At 39.6% G+C, this 23,906-nt stretch overlaps 1 protein-coding gene across 6 annotated transcripts in view; it reads right to left on the reverse strand.

The window, feature by feature from the left end:
- FOCAD (focadhesin) overlaps nucleotides 1-23,906 on the reverse strand; it is a 318,435-nt gene that overhangs the window by 54,367 nt on the left and 240,162 nt on the right. For all 6 annotated transcript variants that reach the window (XR_014293267.1, XM_082612332.1, XM_082612335.1 and 3 more), the window contains 5 exons: nucleotides 21,904-22,020; nucleotides 19,101-19,339; nucleotides 15,731-15,820; nucleotides 2,918-3,065; nucleotides 936-1,055 (listed from right to left, as the gene is read on the reverse strand). Coding sequence is in view for 5 of the 6 variants with exons in the window: in XM_082612332.1 (XP_082468458.1) it covers nucleotides 936-1,055; nucleotides 2,918-3,065; nucleotides 15,731-15,820; nucleotides 19,101-19,339; nucleotides 21,904-22,020 (714 nt within the window). In the remaining variant the exon portion in view is untranslated. The remainder of the gene's footprint in view (nucleotides 1-935; nucleotides 1,056-2,917; nucleotides 3,066-15,730; nucleotides 15,821-19,100; nucleotides 19,340-21,903; nucleotides 22,021-23,906) is intronic.

The following is a 23,906-nucleotide window of genomic DNA, read 5'->3' on the forward strand; positions in this document are numbered from 1 at the left end:
TTAAGACTTTGGAGAAATCTAAAAAACAAAGAGCTGAGCAAACAAAATACAAACAGGGAAATTCTAGAGGCTGTGTGATCAGAGGGAACATTTTTGTTTCAATTTTTTTTAATTATGGTAAAATACGCATAACATAAAATGTACCATCTTAACCATTTTTAAGTGTACAGTTCAGTGGTATGAAGTACATTCATAATGCTGTGCAACCATCACTCCCATCCATCTTTAGAACTCCTTTCATCTTGCAAAACTGAAATTCTGTACCTATTAAACAATAATTCCCCATTCCCCCTCCCTCAGCCCCTGGCAACCACCATTCCACTCTCTGTCTCTATGCTTTTGACTGCTCTAAATACCTCATATAAACAGAATCATACAGTGTTTGTCTTTTTGTGATGGGCCTATTTCACTTAGCATAACGTCCTTGAGGTTATCCACGTCATAGTGTATGTCAGAATTTTATTCCTTTTGAAGGCTGACTAATATTACAGAGGGAATATTTTAAGGGTATTTCATTTAAATTGCAGGAATCTAAATTTTCCTATATATTTAGTCACGAGCAGAGTTTCTCTGCCTTGAACTTGCTGAGGCTTTACTTTATCAGGTTATTCCTATCGTTAGGAATTTTTGTTTCTAGCCTTACGTAACTCTTACATTCCCTAGCCACGTGTTTTAAGATTTTATAAATACAGAGCAATAGCTGGAGAGACAGTAAAGACTTTCGTACTCAGACTGAAACAGAAAAAATGTCTATAGGGGATAAAGAGAGAAAAAGATGTCTGTGGATACTGGTTATAGCTGTGGACAAGACAAGAGTTAGAAGTTCCTCAGTTCCGGGCACAAAACATACCACATTATAGCCTAATTCAGAGTAAATTAGAATGAGGACTTAGCAGCAGCCTGAGACCCACTGAGAAATAACCAGAAATTCCAACCTGCTGGTTGTTCTCCACTAACAGTCGAAGCTTATTCATAATATCTTCAGCCTCCACAGCCTCAATAATTCCGGCACTGAATGCGGATGTACATACACAGCTGAGGGTATAGGCAAGGACCTGAGAAGAAAAGACAGCAGAAACACGTGTTTTCATGAGGGGAAATAAAAGAACACGGTTTAGTTGACACGAATATTTTGTCAAACTTATCCCTGGGATAAGGATTGGATTCATGTATACCCACTATAGACCGGGTATTGTTTTGCTGCCTAACTTATATTTCATAACAATATTATGAGATGGGGGTCATTATGGCTACTTTCTGGATAAAATCTTCGAGGCTCAATTACACATAGCTAGCAAGTGACAGAGGCGAGATTCAAACCTGGGTCTTTAGACGCTAAATCAAAAAGTTCCCTCAACAGTAGAAGTAGATTTTCATCACCAGTGGATACTACTAATGGCCATGTGCTCTGATCCAAGGCCAAACTGGAGAGGAAATTCAAAGCAGTGAAACGCTGCTACATGAAGATTCCCTAGTAGAAGTAGTGGAGCATGACGAACGAGGAAGGTGGGTTTTAGAGTCGGATAAATTGTGTAAAATAGGGATAATACTACTCACTTCAGAGCACTGGTGTGATTTTAATAAGCAGATGAATAAATGAACAAATTATAAATTTTTTTAAATGATGGGAGTAGAAACAATACTTGAGTGTATATCCCAAATTGACCACTGACTGGCTGAGTAACTTAAAGCAAGTCACTCCAACTATTTGAGCTTCCATTTTTCCAAATCAAGGTTATTCAGCCCTCCCTGCTACCTTGCATTTTCATGATGAACCCCTTCCTCACAAAGATGCTGTTAAGACAAAGTAGAAATGTTCAACTCCTCACACTGATTGATACAGCATGAAAAAAAGAGGCAGTTTCTAAGGTAGAAATTGGATAAGAAAAATCAGAGGGGAGGAACAACCAAAATTGCTTGCTCGAGGCCTTCTAAATCAAACCATCAAGGCAGACAGATGCATCAATTATAAAAACCTTGCTTTCATTTATTAATCAAATTGCTCCATGGTTGTAACATTTTCTCCTTCGGCTTTAAAAAAAAAAAATGTACTTTCCAACTGTGCTCTGCAGTGCTTTAAAAATGGAAATGTGGTGCATGTCTTAGAACAAAACTGCAACCCTCTGTGCCCCAAAGAAATTCACTGATTCAACAAGTCCTATTGCTGAAAGCAGAGGAGCTGAGCGGGGAAACACAGCAGCCATTATGTGCTCATCAATAGCTCGTGGGCAGGCCGGGGGAAAATGGGATCTGCTCTAATGAGAGGGAGAATCTAGCGAGGCCAAGAGGTCGGCCCAGGCTCCTCCCAGAGAGAAGAGCCCTGCAGCGGCGCGGCTTCACCTGGGCTCACAGACACACAGGCCTCAGATGTCCTGCTCGACCCAGTCAACACACAGACCAGAGCCCAGGATCCCAATTCTGCATATTTTTGCACCATCACAGAAAAATCTTTTCATTAAGTGTGGTGAAGGGAATTTCCTCAATAATTTTTCATGCTTACTGACATTAAAAAAAATCAAATGCCTTTTCGATCCGCAGTTTCTTAAGCTTATTCCTGGCCATTTCTTAAAGTTATACTTGGATGGAGCCTAATTCTAAAAAAATCTCCATTTAACCTTCCTCCAGAAATTGCAGCTCTTCTTAGAAACTGCCCTCTAGTGATGCTGAGTTAGGTTTTTGTATTCACTAAAGGCTCTTATATGCCACACGTAAGTCTAAGTTGATTTAAATAGCTGCACTATTTGAAAACCTTATGATCTAATGTAAGTTGTTTGCCACTCAGATTTTCTCCTTAGCCCAGCTGAGATTGAGGAAGGATTTCATTTCAGAGTTACCAAAACAGGAGAAGTAGAAAATAAGCAGCAAGAGGAAAACAAAAGCCAGCAGAGGGAAGGAGACTGGAACGTTGGTCTCCTACCTCCTGAAAGGTTCTGCTCTGGCCCCCGCTGTCATCTAGGTACACGGAGAGCTTCCGAAGCGAGGCTGCCACGTGAACTCGCGACTCTGTTCGGCTGCTGTGGCTCATGAGGGACAGGACAAGTCCAGCTCCCAGTATACAGCCCGTGCTTGGATGCCAGAAAAAGATGAGGAGTGAAAATCGTAAGAAGTCCACGCCATTGCTCTTCACTTATCACGGGAGTTACCCGTGCTCTACAACCCGAGGTAAGATGGCTGGATTCTAATTCTGCTGCCTGGTGTACAGGTGTATTCCATGACCAACCACACCCTCCCAATCAAACTGTGTCCGTGGCCCATGCCAGTGGTATGTACCCAATGGAGAAAACAAATAAATACATGAAATAGTTTGACAAACTCTGTAAGAGAAGGAGGCATAAAAATTAGTCAAACCAGTTCTATCTCTGCACTTAGAGAAATGCTGTGGTCCTCTCTCCACTGACTGCCCCCCCCCACAATCATGCTGAGTGCACTATGATTAACTGCATAAGGAGAGAAAAGCCTAAATTTCAGGATATGAGCTGAGGCCATCTGACTAATAACGGGGGGAGGAGGGGCGGATAAATGCAAGGCATAATTACGAGGTACTGCTAAGTGCTTCATGTTTCCTAGTCAACTTCAACAAGTGGAATTTGTGTCGCAAAGAAACTGTGTATTTGTCTGTGCACAATGACATTAATCCTCTTCTCCCCTCTGATCCCTCGGAGTACCACTGGGTCAGAAGAGAAAATGGACAAATGACAGGCTTGTCAAAAGTTACCCCATGTGACAATTCAATTGGAATCTTGGGCTTTGTGCCCCAGTTCTCCTGAAAGAATACATATCCATTTAAAGAAAAGAATTGTTCTCCCAGAAAACTTCTAGTTAGTGTGATAAGATAAATGTGGCTTGGGGGTAATTTTTTTACTCTTTTGAAAAAGTTTTTATCATCATTGTTGTTTTTCAAGTTGAGGAAATGCTGACGTTTTTCAGAAATCATCCTCACTCTGGTTTGGCTTGCCTCTCTTCCTGATATCTACTGCTTAAGAAGACATTCCAGGGCATTTCTCCAATAACATATTTCAATGCCCGTATGTTATGTCATTTTGCTCTTATATAGCATCTAGCGCTTTGGCTGGCGTCAAGACCTTCACATAGTTTCTTGGACATGTTAGTTACTTCCCCTGACACCTCTGTGCCAACGGAGCTTCTACATCCGATAAGAGATACCCAAGAGGATGGAGAGGCTACAGGATTTGCTCAAGGTCATGCAGAGAGTTTCCAGCAGAGCATGGATAGAAGACAGGGTTTTTTGATTTCCAGCCTTCTGTTCCAACTGCCAAACCCAGGCCCCTCCCGGCACCCTGTGTGATGCCATGATGGAATGATTATGAGAAGGCAACATGTCTCAGGTGTGTTTTCCTAGGTTCTATTGCACAACAATCTGGCATTAGAAAACCCTTTGTCAGGAAGCTACTGCAGCAATAATCCAAGTCAGGCAGAACTGCTGTTCCTGCTTACATGAACTTAACAACCAGCTCAACTAGCATAATGCATATTTCAATGAGTTAAATCAGCATCTAACATCTGAACACTGTGTGCTTTTGAGACAAATCACATTTCTGAAAGAGGAAAGGCTACTGCTGATTAGAATGGATTTAAAGTCTTTGTTTTCATTTAGACTCTAAAGGAAAGGTTTTTTTTTGGCCATCTTTCTATATTGATGCATATGAAAACCTGAAATCAGACCAAAGATATAGTTAGACAAACATCATTTAATACTTTAAAATTTAACTTTTGCTCCCTCTTTAACTGTGTAACTGCTATTTATGCTTAGGATTTCAAATGTTACTTCCTCAGGAATACCTGCCCTGGCCCAGCAGGGAACCTCCTTAGTATTTTCCCATAGTACCTTGTACTAATTTACTTCAGACAATTTTAATGATATACTCCGATGAAGATTATCTGGGAGCTGATTTGATTACTGACCATGTCCTTCACTAGCTTGCAAGCTCCATGAGGGTAGGTACCTTTTCTGTTTTTTCCTCACCACAGTATTTTTGGCACCTAGTAACACTGCTTGACAGGGAGAGGCATTCAACCAACATTTACTGAATGCTGAAGAACTGACCAAATTCTCTTTGGTTTCAAGAGAATCTAAAGTGGAGAGAAAATCTATAGGGGGGAACCCCCCCCAAAAAAACCCCAAGGCTTGATTTTCATGTTCAGTTGGAGGCAAAATTTATGAGTGGTAAAATTCACTGAATGTATCATCCAAGATTCAATCAAGAAAACTCGATTTCTATTTTTTGCCAGACTAATTTAAGAAAGAGGTGTCAGGTTTATGAGGAAAAAAGATTCTTCTCAAAGCTCACTTAACTACTGGGGTTCATCTTTTTCAAATAATAGACAGGTCTTGCTTTTCTGGCTATTCTGGACACACAAAAATCTCTATCACCTGGACTGAAGCTCCTCTTTCACCATCTCAAGGCACATGGGCACAAAGGTCTAGAAAAAGACATCCCAGTTTCTAGTTTACATTTACCTAAAAAAATATCACAGCAGAATTATTCTTGGGCAAGGTTAACAGTCACTAACAATTCTATTCATTTGGTTATTAGCTGACTGTTACGATATACGAATATATAGTCTAACTAAGTACATATGGGTGCCAATAAAAATACGTTAGATTGTCTGCATCTATTGACCATCTGAACTGTTTCCTTCTACTTTGTCTAATTTGTTCCAGCATGTACCAAGAAGGTAGTCCTAAAGCTTCATTCCTGATGTTTCCTTCTGACTTCCAAATCTTCTACATTTTAATGTGTGTACCTTTTGTCCTAAGTCTTAAAGATTCTTCTAGGTGCTTAGTTCAGCATTTCTACACATTTACCTCATTCTAGCTTCACTGTTCTACCAGCTCTAAACCAAGAATAACTTGGGCAGAGATAGCTTTCACATCTTTCTGTCCATTGAAAACAAAAAGGACTTAAGTGTTGGTGTCCTGAACAGATGAAATAAACTGTGTTAGATATAAAATTGAGGTTTTGGAATTGCTAACATAAATCTCCTATAAGAATACTAACAAATGATAAAGAGGATGATATGCCCCATTATGTCATTCCTTATTTGAATCTCTTATCCAAGTGTATTAAAATATCACTGGCAAAGGAAATTCTGAGTCTTAAAAGCTATGCTCATAACTCCGATATGTGTGTTGCTATATCAACTGGGACATGATATATTTTTCTAAAATTAACCAGAGATGAATCTTCAATTCCCTAGTTTATTGTAGGCTATTCTGCAGATTAAGTACTAGGTCATCTAATAATTAGTTCTAATAACAGTTAACATTTGCATAGTGCTTTGCCCTTTACAAAGTGCTATACAAATGTTATCATATTTGTAAAAGCTCAACAATAATGCTCAGGTCGTTGATGGATAACATGACTAGTTACGGCTGTGAAGACTGAACTGGTGTAATAAGTACCACTAGATGGCAGCAAAATGTAAGTGATAGGACCCCAAACACCAGACCAGGTGCTCGGTTCTCTCAGCAGGGACACATCCATTAAACCAAGGAAGCGTGGTAAATTTGCTCTGGGTGAATTCTATCACTCGAGGTAGCACGCTCCCAGATCTATTAACTACCTTTGGGTAACGCCTCCGATATTTCAGGTGAGAGAGGACTGCCCCGGACTCCTGCAAGCTCATTGGATGGGGGAATACTTTATGCTATGAACCAGGTCTGGGCCTAGTTAGAATCTCTCTTCTGCTTTCAATGATAGGCAACACCCACATATCAGAAAAAGTAATCAGCACCACACTGTCAAGTGTCAAACTGCTTTCTTTCTACTGAAATGTGTTCTCCATGCTGTGCTAAGCAAGAGAAAGCAAGCTGGCTTTGAAGTCAGACTACCTAGGTTTCTCTCCTGGCTCTGCCACTTAGTGTGTGACCTTGAACCAGTCTCCTATTTTAGACTCACGTTCTTCATCTGTAAACTGAAGTGATGGTGACTCCTGCTTTAGTATCAATATTTAGGTTGTAATCAGGGCTTAATTACATGAGAAGCGGATGTGAAAAGGCCTACCAAAATATGGCACTGCTCAGTAAGTATTAGCGGAACCCAAAACCAATGAGGGAACTACCTAAGCATGGACACCCACAAAGCATTAGAAATGACAAAATATTAAACTTCATTAACTAGGGAAAATCACAGTTTGGAGAGAACAGAGGGAGGGTTTCTTGAAGGACCTGGGCTTTTAATTGGCGCTGAAAGGCAAGCAAGATTTTACTAAATGGACAGGAAATTTCTGATGACCCTATTCTACTTGAATCTGCAGGCTCAATCCCCTATGGAGGCCCACCTTTCCTTCTCCCAAACACATTTGTTTATTAAGAAGGTAAGAATCAAGAAAGAAGGTAAGAATGAAGAAACAAGAACCTTGTTAATATAAAAAGTTAATTTTAAAGTTACATATGCTTAGACATATGAAGGTTGTAAATGCATAAATGCCCATACTTTGGATCATTCAGTTATCTGCATGGCCCTCCCTTCACTCAAACCACCTTCCTGCAAACTCACGGAGCTGATACGTGAGAGTCACTCCTGACTGTTCCAGCTGGCTGTAAGTGTGCAGCATGTTAATGACAATTTTCTCCCCAGCTTTATAATACCCTGAGCTACAGATATGTTGGACACCTTTGTGGGAAGGCAGGAGAAAGAAGGAAGAGGGGGAGAGGGGAGAGAGAAGGACAGAAACTTACCTTACTCCTTGGCTGTAAAAGGCAGCACCACCAACACATGAATTAGGCTCAAAAAACTCAACTCTTCACCGGCCCCCTGAACAGTTAAATGACCCCATCCCTTCCATTAATCGTTTTCTAAATTTAAGAGACTTGAATCATGCCACCGAACTCTCTTTGCCCATACTCAAAACCACACTCTTAACATGTCATTTCATCTCTGATGTGTTCAACTTTAAAGTGTGATAAAGTGAGTGCGTTTCAAGCATTCTTATCCAACCTTAGCCTGCATGTGAAAGATCTCATAACTACCACCTACTAAGTGAAGATCTGACTTTATTTACACATGATGAAATACATGATACTTGCAGTACTTCTACCATTTATGCTTTTGTTAGTCTGAACTTAACAGGCTACATCCATGAATGTAACTTTAGATCATAAGTTCCTAAAGGCCAGAAATTTAAACACTGATTTTTTTGGTAAACACTGATTTCACTCATATTTGAACAGTGCCCATAATAGCATGAAGTAAATGAGTTAATAAATTGGAGGTTAGTGCTTATACTCTGTTGAGTTTCCTAGTAACTTCAACCCCAGAAGATCCAAACCTGAAGTTCCAAAACATAGGGAAGTCCAAAAAGGTACAATCAGGTTCTCAATGGTGTCAATATTTCAGAAGGCCTAATAAAATAATATGTTTTCCCACACAAGCCACATGGATGAGTTAAAACATTCAATGTCTCACTAAATGAGTACGTTTAACACCATTTTGTATTGTATTTTCTGATTATTCTTTTTTGGTTTTGTTGTTTTTCATGACTGGAATGAGAAAATAAATTAACTCTTAAGATATTTAGTTTAACAGACAAAATATTTTAAAAGCATGAAGTTTGGGGGGAGAAGGGATCTACTAATATTGAGGAGGTTGGGAACCTCTGGTGTAACCTCTGCTTGTTTCTTTTTTTTTTTTTTTTTTTTTTTTTTATTTATTTTTATTTTATTTTTTTGCTTTATAACAAATATAATCAGTTATACATATACATATGTTTCCATATCCCCTCCCTTTTGCGTCTCCCTCCCACCCTCCCTATCCCACCCCTCCAGGCGGTCACAAAGTACCGAGCTGATCTCCCTGTGCTATGCGGCTGCTTCCCACTATCTATCTACCTTACGTTTGGTAGTGTATATATGTCCATGCCGCTCTTTCACTTTGTCACAGCTTACCCTTCCCCCTCCCCATATCCTCAAGTCCATTCTCTAGTAGGTCTGTGTCTTTATTCCTGTCTTACCCCTATGTTCTTCATGACATTTTTTTTTCTTAAATTCCATATATATGTGTTAGCATACAGTATTTGTCTTTCTCTTTCTGACTTACTTCACTCTGTATGACAGACTCTAGGTCTATCCACCTCATTACAAATAGCTCAATTTCATTTCTTTTTATGGCTGAGTAATATTCCATTGTATATATGTGCCACATCTTCTTTATCCATTCATCCGATGATGGACACTTAGGTTGTTTCCATCTCCGGGCTATTGTAAATAGGGCTGCTATGAACATTTTGGTACATGTCTCTTTTTGAATTATGGTTTTCTCAGGGTATATGCCCAGTAGTGGGATTGCTGGGTCATATGGTAGGTCTATTTGTAGTTTTTTAAGGAACCTCCATACCGTTCTCCATAGCGGCTGTACCAATTCACATTCCCACCAGCAGTGCAAGAGTGTTCCCTTTTTTCCACACCCTCTCCAGCATTTATTGTTTCTAGATTTTTTGATGATGGCCATTCTGACTGGTGTTAGATGATATCTCATTGTAGTTTTGATTTGCATTTCTCTAATGAGTAAAGATGTTGAGCATCCTTTCATGTGTTTGTTGGCAGTCTGTATATCTTCTGTGGAGAAATGTCTATTTAGGTCTTCTGCCCATTTTTGGATTGGGTTGTTTGTTTTTTTGTTATTGAGCTGCATGAGCTGCTTATAAATTTTGGAGATTAATCCTTTGTCAGTTGCTTCATTTGCAAATATTTTCTCCCATTCTGAGGGTTGTCTTTTGGTCTTGTTTATGGTTTCCTTTGCTGTGCAAAAGCTTTTAAGTTTCATTAGGTCCCATGTGTTTATTTTTGTCTTTATTTCCATTTCTCTAGGAGGTGGGTCAAAAAGGATCTTGCTGTGATTTATGTCATAGAGTGTTCTGCCTATGTTTTCCTCTAAGAGTTTCATAGTGTCTGGCCTTACATTTAGGTCTTTAATCCATTTTGAGCTTATTTTTGTGTATGGTGTTAGGGAATGATCTAATCTCATACTTTTACATGTCCCTATCCAGTTTTCCCAGCACCACTTATTGAAGAGACTGTCCTTTCTCCACTGTACATTCCTGCCTCCTTTGTCAAAGATAAGGTGACCATATGTCCGTGGGTTTAACTCTGGGCTTTCTATCCTGTTCCATTGATCTATCTTTCTGTTTTTGTGCCAGTACCATACTGTCTTGATTACTGTAGCTTTGTAGTATAGTCTGAAGTCAGGGAGCCTGATTCCTCCAGCTCCATTTTTCGTTCTCAAGATTGCTTTGGCTATTCGGGGTCTTTTGTGTTTCCATACAAATTGTGAAATTTTTTGTTCTAGTTCTGTGAAAAATGCCAGTGGTAGTTTGATAGGGATTGCATTGAACCTGTAGATTGCTTTGGGTAGTAGAGTCATTTTCACAATGTTGATTCTTCCAATCCAAGAACATGGTATATCTCTCCATCTATTTGTATCATCTTTAATTTCTTTCATCAGTGTCTTATAATTTTCTGCATACAGGTCTTTTGTCTCCTTAGGTAGGTTTATTCCTAGATATTTTATTCTTTTTGTTGCAATGGTAAATGGGAGTGTTTCCTTGATTTCACTTTCAGATTTTTCATCATCAGTATATAGGAATGCCAGAGATTTCTGTGCATTAATTTTGTATCCTGCAACTTTACCAAATTCATTGATTAACTCTAGTAGTTTTCTGGTAGCATCTTTAGGATTCTCTATGTATAGTATCATGTCATCTGCAAACAGTGACAGCTTTACTTCTTCTTTTCCAATTTGGATTCCTTTTATTTCCTTTTCTTCTCTGATTGCTGTGGCTAAAACTTCCAAAACTAGGTTGAATAAGAGTGGTGAAAGTGGGCAACCTTGTCTAGTTCCTGATCTTAGTGGAAATGGTTTCAGTTTTTCACCATTGAGGACGATGCTGGCTGTGGGTTTGTCATATATGGCCTTTATTATGTTGAGGAAAGTTCCCTCTATGCCTACTTTCTGCAGGGTTTTTATCATAAATGGGTGTTGAATTTTGTCGAAAGCTTTCTCTGCATCTATTGAGATGATCATATGGTTTTTCTCCTTCAGTTTGTTAATATGGTGTATCACGTTGATTGATTTGCGTATATTGAAGAATCCTTGCATTCCTGGAATAAACCCCACTTGATCATGGTGTATGATCCTTTTAATGTGCTGTTGGATTCTGTTTGCTAGTATTTTGTTGAGGATTTTTGCATCTATGTTCATCAGTGATATTGGCCTGTAGTTTTCTTTCTTTGTGACATCCTTGCCTGGTTTTGGTATCAAGGTGATGGTGGCCTCGTAGAATGAGTTTGGGAGTGTTCCTCCCTCTGCTATATTTTGGAAGAGTTTCAGAAGGATAGGTGTTAGCTCTTCTCTAAATGCTTGATAGAATTCGCCTGTGAAGCCATCTGGTCCTGGGCTTTTGTTTGTTGGAAGATTTTTTATCACAGTTTCAATTTCAGTGCTTGTGATTGGTCTGTTTATATTTTCTATTTCTTCCTGATTCAGTCTTGGCAGGTTGTGCATTTCTAAGAATTTGTCCATTTCTTCCAGGTTGTCCATTTTATTGGCATAGAGTTGCTTATAGTAATCTCTCATGATCTTTTGTATTTCTGTAGTGTCAGTTGTTACTTCTCCTTTTTCATTTCTAATTCTATTGATTTGAGTCTTCTCCCTTTTTTTCTTGATGAGTCTGGCTAATGGTTTATCAATTTTGTTTATCTTCTCAAAGAAGCAGCTTTTAGTTTTATTGATCTTTGCTATCGTTTCCTTCATTTCTTTTTCATTTATTTCTGATCTGATTTTTATGATTTCTTTCCTTCTGCTAACTTTGGGATGTTTTTGTTCTTCTTTCTCTAATTGCTTTAGGTGCAAGGTTAGGTTGTTTATTCGAGATGTTTCCTGTTTCTTAAGGTGGGATTGTATTGCTATAAACTTCCCTCTTAGAACTGCTTTTGCTGCATCCCATAGGTTTTGGGTCGTCGTGTCTCCATTGTCATTTGTTTCTAGGTATTTTTTAATTTCCTCTTTGATTTCTTCAGTGATCACTTCGTTATTAAGTAGTGTATTGTTTAGCCTCCATGTGTTTGTATTTTTTACAGCTCTTTTCCTGTAATTGATATCTAGTCTCATAGCATTGTGGTCGGAAAAGATACTTGATACAATTTCAATTTTCTTAAATTTACCAAGGCTTGATTTGTGACCCAAGATATGATCTATCCTGGAGAATGTTCCATGAGCACTTGAGAAAAATGTGTATTCTGTTGTTTTTGGATGGAATGTCCTATAAATATCAATTAAGTCCATCTTGTTTAATGCATCATTTAAAGCTTGTGTTTCCTTATTTATTTTCATTTTGGATGATCTGTCCATTGGTGAAAGTGGGGTGTTAAAGTCCCCTACTATGAGTGTGTTACTGTCGATTTCTCCTTTTATGGCTGTTAGTATTTGCCTTATGTATTGAGGTGCTCCTATGTTGGGTGCATAAATATTTACAATTGTTATATCTTCTTCTTGGATCGATCCCTTGATCATTATGTAGTGTCCTTCTTTGTCTCTTCTAGTAGTCCTTATTTTAAAGTCTATTTTGTCTGATATGAGAATTGCTACTCCAGCTTTCTTTTGGTTTCCATTTGCATGGAATATCTTTTTCCATCCCCTTACTTTCAGTCTGTATGTGTCTCTAGGTCTGAAGTGGGTCTCTTGTAGACAGCATATAGATGGGTCTTGTTTTTGTATCCATTCAGCCACTCTGTGTCTTTTGGTGGGAGCACTTAGTCCATTTACATTTAAGGTAATTATCGATATGTATGTTCCTATTCCCATTTTCTTAATTGTTTTGGGTTCATTATTGTAGGTCTTTTACTTCTGTTGTGTTTCTTGCCTAGATAAGTTCCTTTAGCATTTGTTGTAAAGCTGGTTTGGTGGTGCTGAACTCTCTCAGCTTTTGCTTGTCTGTAAACGTTTTAATTTCTCCATCAAATCTGAATGAGATCCTTGCTGGGTAGAGTAATCTTGGTTGCAGGTTTTTCTCCTTCATCACTTTAAGTATGTCCTGCCACTCCCTTCTGGCTTGTAGAGTTTCTGCTGAGAGATCAGCTGTTATTCTGATGGGGATTCCCTTGTGTGTTATTTGTTGTTTTTGCCTTGCTGCTTTTAATATGATTTCTTTGTGTTTAATTTTTGACAGTTTGATTAATATGTGTCTTGGCGTATTTCTCCTTGGATTTATTCTGTATGGGACTCTCTGTGCGTCCTGGACTTGATTAACTATTTCCTTTCCCATATTAGGGAAGTTTTCAACTATAATCTCTTCAAATATTTTCTCAGTCCCTTTCTTTTTCTCTTCTTCTTCTGGAACCCCTATAATTCGAATGTTGGTGCGTTTAATGTTGTCCCAGAGGTCTCTGAGATTGTCCTCTGTTCTTTTCATTCTTTTTTCTTTATTTTGCTCTGCAGCAGTTATTTCCACTATTTTATCTTCCACCTCACTTATCCGTTCTTCTGCCTCAGTTATTCTGCTATTGATCCCATCTAGAGTATTTTTTATTTCATGTATTGTGTTTTTAATCGATGCTTGATTCATCTTTAGTTCTTCTAGGTCCTTGTTAACTGTTTCTTGCATTTTGTCTATTCTATTTCCAAGATTTTGTATCTGGGAAATAGAATCTTGGATCATCTTTACCATCATTATTCTGAATTCTTTTTCAGGTAGAGTGCCTATTACCTCTTCATTTGTTAGGTCTGGTGGGTTTTTATCTTGCTCCTTCTCCTGCTGTGTGTTTTTCTGTCTTCTCATTTTGCTTATGTTACTGTGTTTGGGGTCTCCTTTTTGCAGGCTGCAGGTTCGTAGTTCCTGTTGTTTTTGGTGTCTGTCCCCAGTGGCTAAGGTTGGTTTAGTGGGTTGTGTAGGCTTCCTAGTGGAGGGGACTAGTGCCTGTGTTCTGGTGGATGAGGCTGGATCTTGTCTTTCTGGTGGGCAGGTCCACGTCTGGTGGTGTGTTTTGGGGTGTCTGTGGACTTTTTATGATTTTAGGCCACCTCTCTGCTAATGGGTGGCGTTGTGTTCCTGTCTTGCTAGTTGTTTGGCTTAGGGTGTCCAGCACTGTAGCCTGCTGGTCGTTGAGTGAAGCTGGGTGCTGGTGTTGAGATGGAGATCTCTGGAAGATTTTCGCCGTTTGATATTATGTGGAGCTGGGAGGTCTCTTGTGGACCAGTGTCCTGAAGTTGGCTCTCCCACCTCAGAGGCACAGCACTGACTCCGGGCTCCTCAATTTGGGATGATGTGTTGTCTATTCATGTATTCCACAGATGCAGGGTACATCAAGTTGATTGTGGAGCTTTAATCCGCTGCTTCTGAGGCTGCTGGGAGAGGTTTCCCTTTCTCTTCTTTGTTCTCACAGCTCCTAGGTCTCAGCTTTGGATTTGGCCCCGCCTCTGCGTGTAGGTCGCCGGAGGGCGTCTGTTCTTCGCTCAGATAGGACAGGGTTAAAGGAGCAGCCTCTTCGGGGACTCTGGCTCACTCAGGCCGGGAGGGAGGGAGGGGCAGGGAGTGCGGGGCGAGCCTGCAGCGGCAGAGGTCGGCGTGACGTTGCACCAGCCCGAGGCGCGCCGTGCGTTCTCCCAGGGAAGCCGCCCCTGGATCCCGGGACCCCGGCAGTGGCGGGCTGCACAGGCTCCCGGAAGGGCGGTGTGGGCAGTGACCTGCGCTCGCACACAGGCTTCTTGGCGGCAGCAGCAGCAGCCCCAGCGTCCCACGCCTGTCACTGGGCTCCGCGCTTTCAGTCGCGACTCGCGCCCATCCGTGGAGCCCCTTTAAGCAGCGCTCTTAATCCCCTCTCCTCGCGCACCAGGAAACCAAGAGGGAAGAAAAAGTCTCTTGCCTCTTCGGCAGCTCCAGAGTTTTCCCGGACTCCCTCCCGGCTAGCTGTGGCACATTAGCCCCCTTCAGGGTGAGTTCTCGCCACCAGCCCCAGTCCTCTCCCTGCGCTCTGACCGAAGCCCGAGCCTCAGCTTCCAGCGCTGCGTGCCCCGGCGGGCGAGCAGACAAGCCTCTCGGGCTGGTGAGTGCTGCTCGGCACCGATCCTCTGTGTGCGGATCTCTCCGCTTTGCCCTACCCAGGTATGTGGGGAGTTTCTTGCCTTTTGGGAGGTCTGGGGTCTTCTGCCAGCGTTCAGTAGGTGTTCTGTAGGAGTTGTTCCACGTGTAGCTGTATTTCTGGTGTATCCGTGGGGAGGAAGGTGATCTCCGCGTCTTACTCTTCCGCCATCTTCCACACTAGCCCGTGGCTTGAGGAATCCACTATCTGCTTGTTTCTATCTTGATTCCTCTGACATTGAATTTCATAGGGAAATCCAAATCATGAGTCAAAGACTCTCTTAGTCAAATCAAATTGAAAGAATATTTTCAACAGATTTTAAAAAGGTTTTCATACATACAAGTCCCCAGATAGACGCCTCATATGGTAAAGTACAAGACAGAATCTAAGGTATGGGTACCTTAATGACAGCCACAAAATGACATTTGTTGCTTTGTATGGAAACAAACCGCCTATTTCTGAAACATGGGTTTCAGAACAAGTAAGCTTTAATTACAGAGTTTTTTATTATTACTGAAATCTCTACACAAAGGAATTCAAGACCGGGTCCTACAAATATTTCACCATAGAATGTATAATTTATGGCAAAGAAAGAACTAATCTCTGAGTATCAGAGAGGGAATGGAATCAACATACTTGTATTCAAGACTAGTGTCAAAGCAGCAATTTTCCAGAGCATCCAAAGACTTCATCAGAAGAAGGTTCATCTGTTGGCCAGATATATCACTGGGTAAAGACCAAGAGGGAAAAATGAATTACTTAAAATCATTCAACTGTCCAAAATATTTATTATGTAGTATTTTGCTCTCAATATTTTATTGAAAATGCATTTCTTTAAAAAATATATAAAAGTAGCAAATAACAATATTGATGATTCACATATATTTTGTAGACAGAGAAACTGAGTCAGAGAATTTATTCAATAATTGGGTTTCTGTACATTATACTCACTTGCAAACCAATAAACCCTAAAACTGCTACTTCTGCATTTTCTCAGCTCATTCAAATTTTAAAATCACTGGAAAATAAGAACAAAGCTCAGAATTCCAAAAAATTATTTCTAGGAATGCTAAAGTGACTTTCTTCAGAATATTTACTAATCCATTAAGCTGATATTATCAATAATCATTCCAAATCTTTCTTGCAAAGGCTATAACTTCTGATTTCATGTCTCAAATATGGAGGTTTTCAGTTCTATTCTGTTTTTTTTTTTAAAGGGGGGGAAAAACCCAGCCCTATATTTTTCTGCCTTTATACAGTAATTGATGTGGTTTTTTTTAATTGTCTTGGTGAGAACTATGACATTTAGAGTAAAATAAAACTGAAAAGGTAGGTCTACGTCTGTTTTTTCAGGCAGAGTTGTGGGCTTCATCACCGACACTTTATTATCAAGGGGTCCCTACATGTCAGCTCTCCTGCTGCTGCCTCAGACCATGCTGAGTGGAATGCAGCCCCAGGAATGCCAGCCAGCCAGAGCACACTTTAAATAATATCTTCTCCAACCAAGACTATAGTGGTTTTGCCTGAGGTGAAGGAGTACATTTTGCAATGAGAAAACATGCACACAGGCACACACAATTTTAATAGCTTTAACTAAATAAGCCCTATTATAGTTGTTCTCTGGAGTAAAATGTACTTAAATGTCCTAAACAAATGCTAAAGAGACCCTACTAGTCTCCTCTGGGAGTTATGACAGAAGCAAGCTTTGGAATAATATACTTTTCTGAATAAATTCTAGACTGGAATTTAAATTCAGGAGATTTTTCATAAGCCTCAGCAAAAAAATAAAATAAAATAAAATAAAAAGAAAGATGGATTGAATGTCAAATTCTTTTCTACAAAGTGATTTTTCATTCTTGAGACCAAGATATTGTCCTGATCCTGTTCTCCTAAGGGGCCACTTTGGGCCACTTATTTGATGTCATTGATTATTCAGAGTTAGTAGCCCTCAAAACACTTACTTTAATTTTAGAAAAATAGAAATTTTCTCCAAAAATGTCATTATCTGGTGAGACTGTCATTATCTAGTAGAATATTTATTAGTACTAAAAGGCAAATATTTCAGATTCCTCTGCTCTATGAAATTAGGAAGGTGGGAACCATGAATAATTATATTAATGGCTGCAGTACTAACACACCAGGCAGGAGAATGCTATCAAATACAGGATCATTATGGCAAAGTTAAAATCTGCAGTTATTCTGTGGGCAGTCCGCCTCAGGAAGAGCTTCCTGGTGTCCTTCCCCAGGGTTTCCTGCAGGTGCAAAGTCAAGTAGGGTAGACAGGGGTGGAAGGCAATCTAGGAACCAGAAAGGATGCTTTAGGGGAACCACCATAGGTTTCTCCAGGTAGCATAATTAAATTAACCACAAATGTAAGCTTGTCAAGCCCTAAAACCAGCAGCATCTCCTCCTAAACTAAGGAAGAAGGGAGCCAGAGCCAGGATAGAATGAAATGCGTTGCCTGGAATTAAACTGCCATGGCTCATTTTTAGTTGTAAAACAAGTAGCTTGAAAAGATACTGAAGAAAGAACATGAACACAGATGGTGAAGAGACCGCCATTTGTAGCATAGAAGCAAAGGGGGAAAAAAATCGCTCTCACGTTTTAAGTCTATAAAAATACTTTGTGTTCTGTCCCCCACACAAGACATGTAACAGTCAATTCACATGCAAAGGGCAGCTTTTTGTTCACGTCCAGAACCAGGCCTGTGTATACTAATACTGGTGAATAGAACAAAATGAATATTCTAGAAATGTTTCATTTATGATCACAAAGACTAAGCCAATCTTCCCAATCATCCAACAGATGTTTCCAAGGGCTGAAAATGAGCATCTGAAATACAGTATTTCCCTAGATCAATAGCAGTTCTCATAAAGGTTTCTCATATGGATGTTTGCACAAAACTATGTAAATTACAAATGTAAACTTAACCACTGGTTTCAAACAGAAATCTAAATATAGCATAATATCACCCAATTTACCCACATCAACACCATTTCTTGCTTTTGGACAGACAATTTCTGCCAACTAGGGAAGCTTAAGAACAGCTAACATCAGAACAGAATGCCTCTCCCCACAATCCCTACTATTTCCAATGCAGGAAAATGGGGCTGAAATTCCAAATCAGTGACATCTAAATATTCATGATCCCCAAATACTCATGTTGTACCACAGTACAATCAATCTGGATATATAAAATTCTAAGATCAGTAATAAAATAAAGGATAAATATAATGAGCAACAAAACTAAAGTAGATTCGTGCACCAGAAAACTTTCCCACTTAGTGGAATTTTCCACCTGGGTCTTTGATATTCTATTAGCTCCATTCAAGAGTAAAGCTAGCAGTCTAAAAATGAGCAGTCATACTGAATAAAGCACAGTATAATATGCAGAGATTAAGACTCTTTAAGGATTACAAAAATGTAGCCAGGGCGCAGGATAAAAGCAATATTTAAAACTGGGTACATGCAGTTCTCAGGTGATTCAGTGATTCCCGCACCCTCAGGCACAGGGGTACCCGGATCTTTTCCTCCCATTTTATAGTGATATCAACAAAGAATAAGTAATTACTTGCACCCTTATAAACCAGAGGGGAAAAAAGAAGCTTTTTAAAATTTATAGCACCATATGATTAGACTTTCCTCATGTCTATTACACATGGCTTTCATCTAAGCATGAAATGATTTTCAAGTAATCGATCACTTTAAAAAGAGGAACCCTTAAAACACATTAGTCTATGTGATGGTATTTTAGAGAGACAAATTCATTCATAAAGGAGAATAAAGGATCAAACTGCACATCTCAAAAAGTTGAGCACCACAAATTGCTCAGATATAATGTGTGTGTGTGTGTGTGTGTGTGTGTGAGAGAGAGAGAGAGAGAGAGAGAGGGAGGGAGGGAGGGAGGCAGGGAGGGAGGGAGGGTCCGGGGATGGGGGAGAGAGAGGGACAAATCCTCCATATAAGTCACAAAGAGGAAAAACAGGAATATTTTAATAAACTGTACCTGAGTTTCTCCTCACACAAGCGAGAGAGAAACATCCCCAAAGCAAGGCCCATGTGGATTTGCACGGCTTGAGACTCATCAGCACTTGGTTTCCCAGGTAACCTGGCAGTCAGCATGTTCAGGATTTCCTCAGCCTTCTCTTTGCAAGAGATAATGAAAACTGGCACGAGGAGGGACAAAGCCGTGGCGGCCGCAGAACGTGCAATGGCACTAGCTGTGTTTTCACCAGAACAGGATTTCTAGGACATGCCAAAGAAAGAAAACAGGGGGTTGGCCTTTTGTTTAAAACATGAAGGACGCACACCTATCACAAAAGCGCTATACAACAATGCAAGCTTCTCCTAAATCCAACCTTGCCACCCCCCAAAAAATTCTTTTAAATAAATCTAAAATAAATAAATAAATAAATCTATTTCTGTGTTTACCTACGGGTCACCTTCTTACTCTTAGTAAGACAATTTGCTACTAGGCAATCGGTTGACTAATAATACCCTTTTAAATTTGAAAAAAACTAATTATAAGTGTCTCCTTTTAAAGGGTGTGAATTCCCTCACTATAAAGCCTGAAACAATATCAGTGTTTTCAAAGCCCACATGTGTATATAATGAGAAACCCCAAGTGAAGCTATCCAAGCTTGCAGAAACCACGAAGCCACATTATAAATGTCCAGAAAGCCAGGAGTTTTCTGGGAGAGAAAAGAAAAGGGGTTAGGGTGAGGGCAGTTCAAGTTTAGTTACAGAGGGATAAGTGTACGTTTGGCACAGGGATCTATTGGCAGATCTCCCAAAATTTTTGGTGGGAACGCTTCCCAGTAGATGGATTATTTCCTACAGGGGGTTAATTCCTTTTAATTAAAAAGGAAGTTGAAATCCTAAAAGCCTCTGGTTACAAAGCAATAACCAGCTATTCAAAATGAAATGGAGAGCTCTATATGCTCCTTTCCTATATGTAATTATGGGAAAAGAAATGAATAACAACCCTAATAAAATGACAGGGCAGCTGAATATGAACAGCTTCTACAAGAGTCCTGTGTTAGAGAGCTCCACCAGACATTATATAATTTATAAATATGTCTCAAGTGGGGAAGAAAGACCGTTTATCATTCCTCAGTATTACCCACTTCAAATTTTCAGACACACCATAAAGGCCGTGTTGTCCCTTGCAGTCAAAACACATTAAAAAGTGTTTTTAATTCTATACTCATTTGCTATCTAAGCTTTAGTACTTTAAGGATAAAAAGCAAACATGAACTAAGGGATTCTTTAAGTTAATATAACACTATTACAATGACGACACTACTCAAAATGACCCAGCTGCTAAGACAAGGGAAATAAAGAAAGTAGCTTTTGAAACAGGGCTTTGAAAAAGTATAATAATGCAAGAATCACAAAGGTAAGAGGCAACCCCGAGCTGGCTAGTAAAGACATTATTCTTATTGGATAGCAAGAACTAAGCAGCGCTATTAGAAGTCTAATACAATATCCTGTCCTGCTGAATATCTGAACCAGACAGCTACTGTAAAGACCTCCATATAAGTTAACAAGGTTTTCATCCATCATTAAAGAAATAAGAAAACTTCTGACAGAAAACAAATCATCGTAAACAAAGTACTTCTTTGAGCAAAATCTACCTTCCCATTTAATTCTACGTTATCTAGTAAGTCATTTTTTGTCCTCAAGTATAGTAAAAAAAAAATCTAGTTCCAGACCCTAAGCCCCAGATGGATACATACCAGGTCCTCCTAAGGGCAGGAGGACAGAGGCACACAAAATGTTGTACAAAGAAGACCTAAGGCAATGAAGTTTCAGGCTAAAATCGTAATCTTAGCAACAGTTCAGGACTTGTGCTATATTTTTATTCAAATCAACTGTAATCCTCTGCCACTCAGCTGATTGTCCCATGATCCCTATAATTCCCTAAGCAATGGATAGTGATAAGGCAGAACCAAAATAATTCCATGCAGATACAGAAATAAAGCAAGCACTACAGCCAATAAAGGGAAAATGAAACCTAAACCAACAAAGTGTGTTTTCAATTTGCTTCAGATCTTAGCATATAAGCATGAAGAAAGAGAATGACTAAGTAACAGGTGCTTTTTTATGATCAACAATATTACTTTGTGTTTATAGAGCATTTCACATTTGCAAAACATTTTCCTGTAGATTATATAATTTGATCCTCACAATCTTCTACAAAGTTGGCAAAGCATTCATTTTTACCTTCATTTTACAGGAAGGGAAAATAAGATGATAGGTTAAGTAAGTGTCAGGTCAACAGTCACAAAACTAATAAGAGGTAAAGCTGGGGCTACAATCACTGTAGCTAATATTGCTCAATCACCTCATTTTATAAACAAGGACACAGTGGTCCAGACAGATTAACTGAACTTCCCCGGGTCACATACTCTGCAATGAAAAAAACTAAGACCAGAAACTCACGGTCCTCCATCTTCAGCCAACGTTTATTTTACTACAACTGTAGCGCTTGACCCTGATTACACATCAGAATAACTTAGAAAGCTTTCAAAACGCTGATACCCAGGACCCATTCCCAAGCAATTACATTAGAGGTGAGGCCTATACATCAGTATTTCTTTTTCAATATGTATGTGTGTGTGTGTGTGTGTGTGTGTATATATATATATATATTTAAAGTTTCCCAGGTGACTCTAATATACAGCCAAGGCTGAGACTTATATCTAATGTATAGCTAAGACTTACACTATATCATGGATTTCACATGAACAGTTGATATAAGAATCAGCTCTTGAGTTTTCTAATCATTTTTTATTTCTCGAACTTACATAATAAAACCAGGAGAAAAGTTGTCCTCTGGGTTGGTAATGGCTATCGACAATGACCAGAAGAGTATCAAACACCATGGAAACCCACACTTTCATTGAAAGGAAATTAGGTTGAACCTGCAGATGAAGGAAAACATGAAATGATAATGGGAAAAAAGAAAAAACCTAAACTTTATTTCTAGAATCAGGGTACAACCTCCTTCTGTATGAAAGAATGAAGTGCTGTTATTAAAAACTAAACTTCACCTGCCAGGACTGCATGAAGTAGATAGGTATTTGACAAAAACATATCTTCACCTGTGCCCCAATGTGAATAAGACTTACCTTTCATACAAGACTTAGCAGAGCTGAGAGGATGAGGGCTGCAAAACAGAACAGATCTGGGAGCTCCTTAGAGCTCTCCTGTGTTCAGTGAGGGTAACATGGTGGTTAAAGGGAGAGATGTGCAGAGAAACCAACTCAAACTTTCTCATTTCTGACTTGTCATTTCAATAAAGCAGCTGACAAAATGTTTTTTACCATCTCTAGCATTTCTGCTTACTATCACTATACTTATCACTCAAGAATCATCACATTTGCCTAGCCAAGTAAGTAAGAAAACATTAATGATCTTCAGTTTGGAAAAGAAGAGGAAAGAGAATGCAAAAAACAAAACAACGACAACAACAAAACCCAGCTCAGTAAAAAGAGAACTTGGTTTAAAAAAAAAATCATTCATGAGGGACTTCCCTGGTGGTCCAGCGGTAAAGAATCTGCCTTCCAATGCAAGGGACACAGGTTCGATCCCTGGTCGGGGAACTAAGATCCCACATGCAGCGGGGCAACTAAGTCTGCGTGCGTGACAACTACTGAGCTCGCACGCCTCAACGAGAGGGTCCACGTGCCGCAAACTACAGAGCCTACATGCTCTGGAGCCCACGCGACACAACTAAAGAGAGAAAAAACCCGCACGCCACAACGAAGAGCCCATGCACCACAACTAAGACCTGACACAGCCAAAAAAATAAAGAAAATTAAAAAAAAATCATTCATGACCATGGATGTCAAAAAACATTCATTAACTCACATGGTAACACACAAGTGGTGCAAACTATAAAGGTCGATGCGGTGTTAAGAAACCTTGGAATTAATTCCTTGAATCAGACAAGACCTTCTTCTTAAGATCTTTAGTTGTTGGTCAAATGCAGATTTGAATGAAGTTTGAAAACTTCAACTTTAATCAAATAATGACATCTTGAGTTTATGTTGAGTAATAGCCAAAGGCAAGGTTATCAAGAATAAAAACAAAGCCCCATCTTTGGCTTGTGAGGCTTCTCAACGTTTTGTGTACCATGTGCCACAGCACAGGACAAAGGTTGTGGGAATAAAGAATAGAAGGGCCTGGAGCCCAAACTCTGAGATAGACCTCCAGTTATTACTGGGGCAAATGACCTGTACAACTGGTAGTCTGACATAAATAACACCAAAACGAAGGGATCCTAGGAAGGCATGTTTACTTTTTAGGTTGTAGGTCTACCTAGCATGTTGCCTCTGCTAAAGTATTCCATGGCTCTTTCAAAGATATGAAACATTTCCACTCTAAAAAATTTTCATCTTTCTCATTATTAAAATAAAATTCTGGGCTTAAAGGTAAATTTTCATATGGTAACTAACTACATTTTTATCCTTCATGCGATAACTCCTTGGCCTCCTTCCCTTCCCCACATGTAATACACATTTGTAGCTTTTGCCACACAGCATTATTCTCTTGTTTAATGGTAATAACACCCTTTGGGGAATTCCCTCCTCCATGATTTAAAGCTTGGTTAAATGCTCAATCAAGCTACTCATCCTACCCTGCTGAAGGTGTAGGCATGGGACCCACGGGATTACGAATCTTAAGTGAGTGACGCAAAGACAGTAAATGACTATAGCAGATCCATCCCAGTAGGGGTGGTCTGCTGAAATGGTTCATCAGTACCTGTGCGTGGACTCCCCAACTTGCCTCCTGTTCTTCTCCCAAC

This window comes from Mesoplodon mirus (genome assembly GCF_964341445.2).
Source record: "Mesoplodon mirus genome assembly, chromosome: 1".
NCBI classification, from domain to species: Eukaryota; Metazoa; Chordata; class Mammalia; order Artiodactyla; family Ziphiidae; genus Mesoplodon; species Mesoplodon mirus.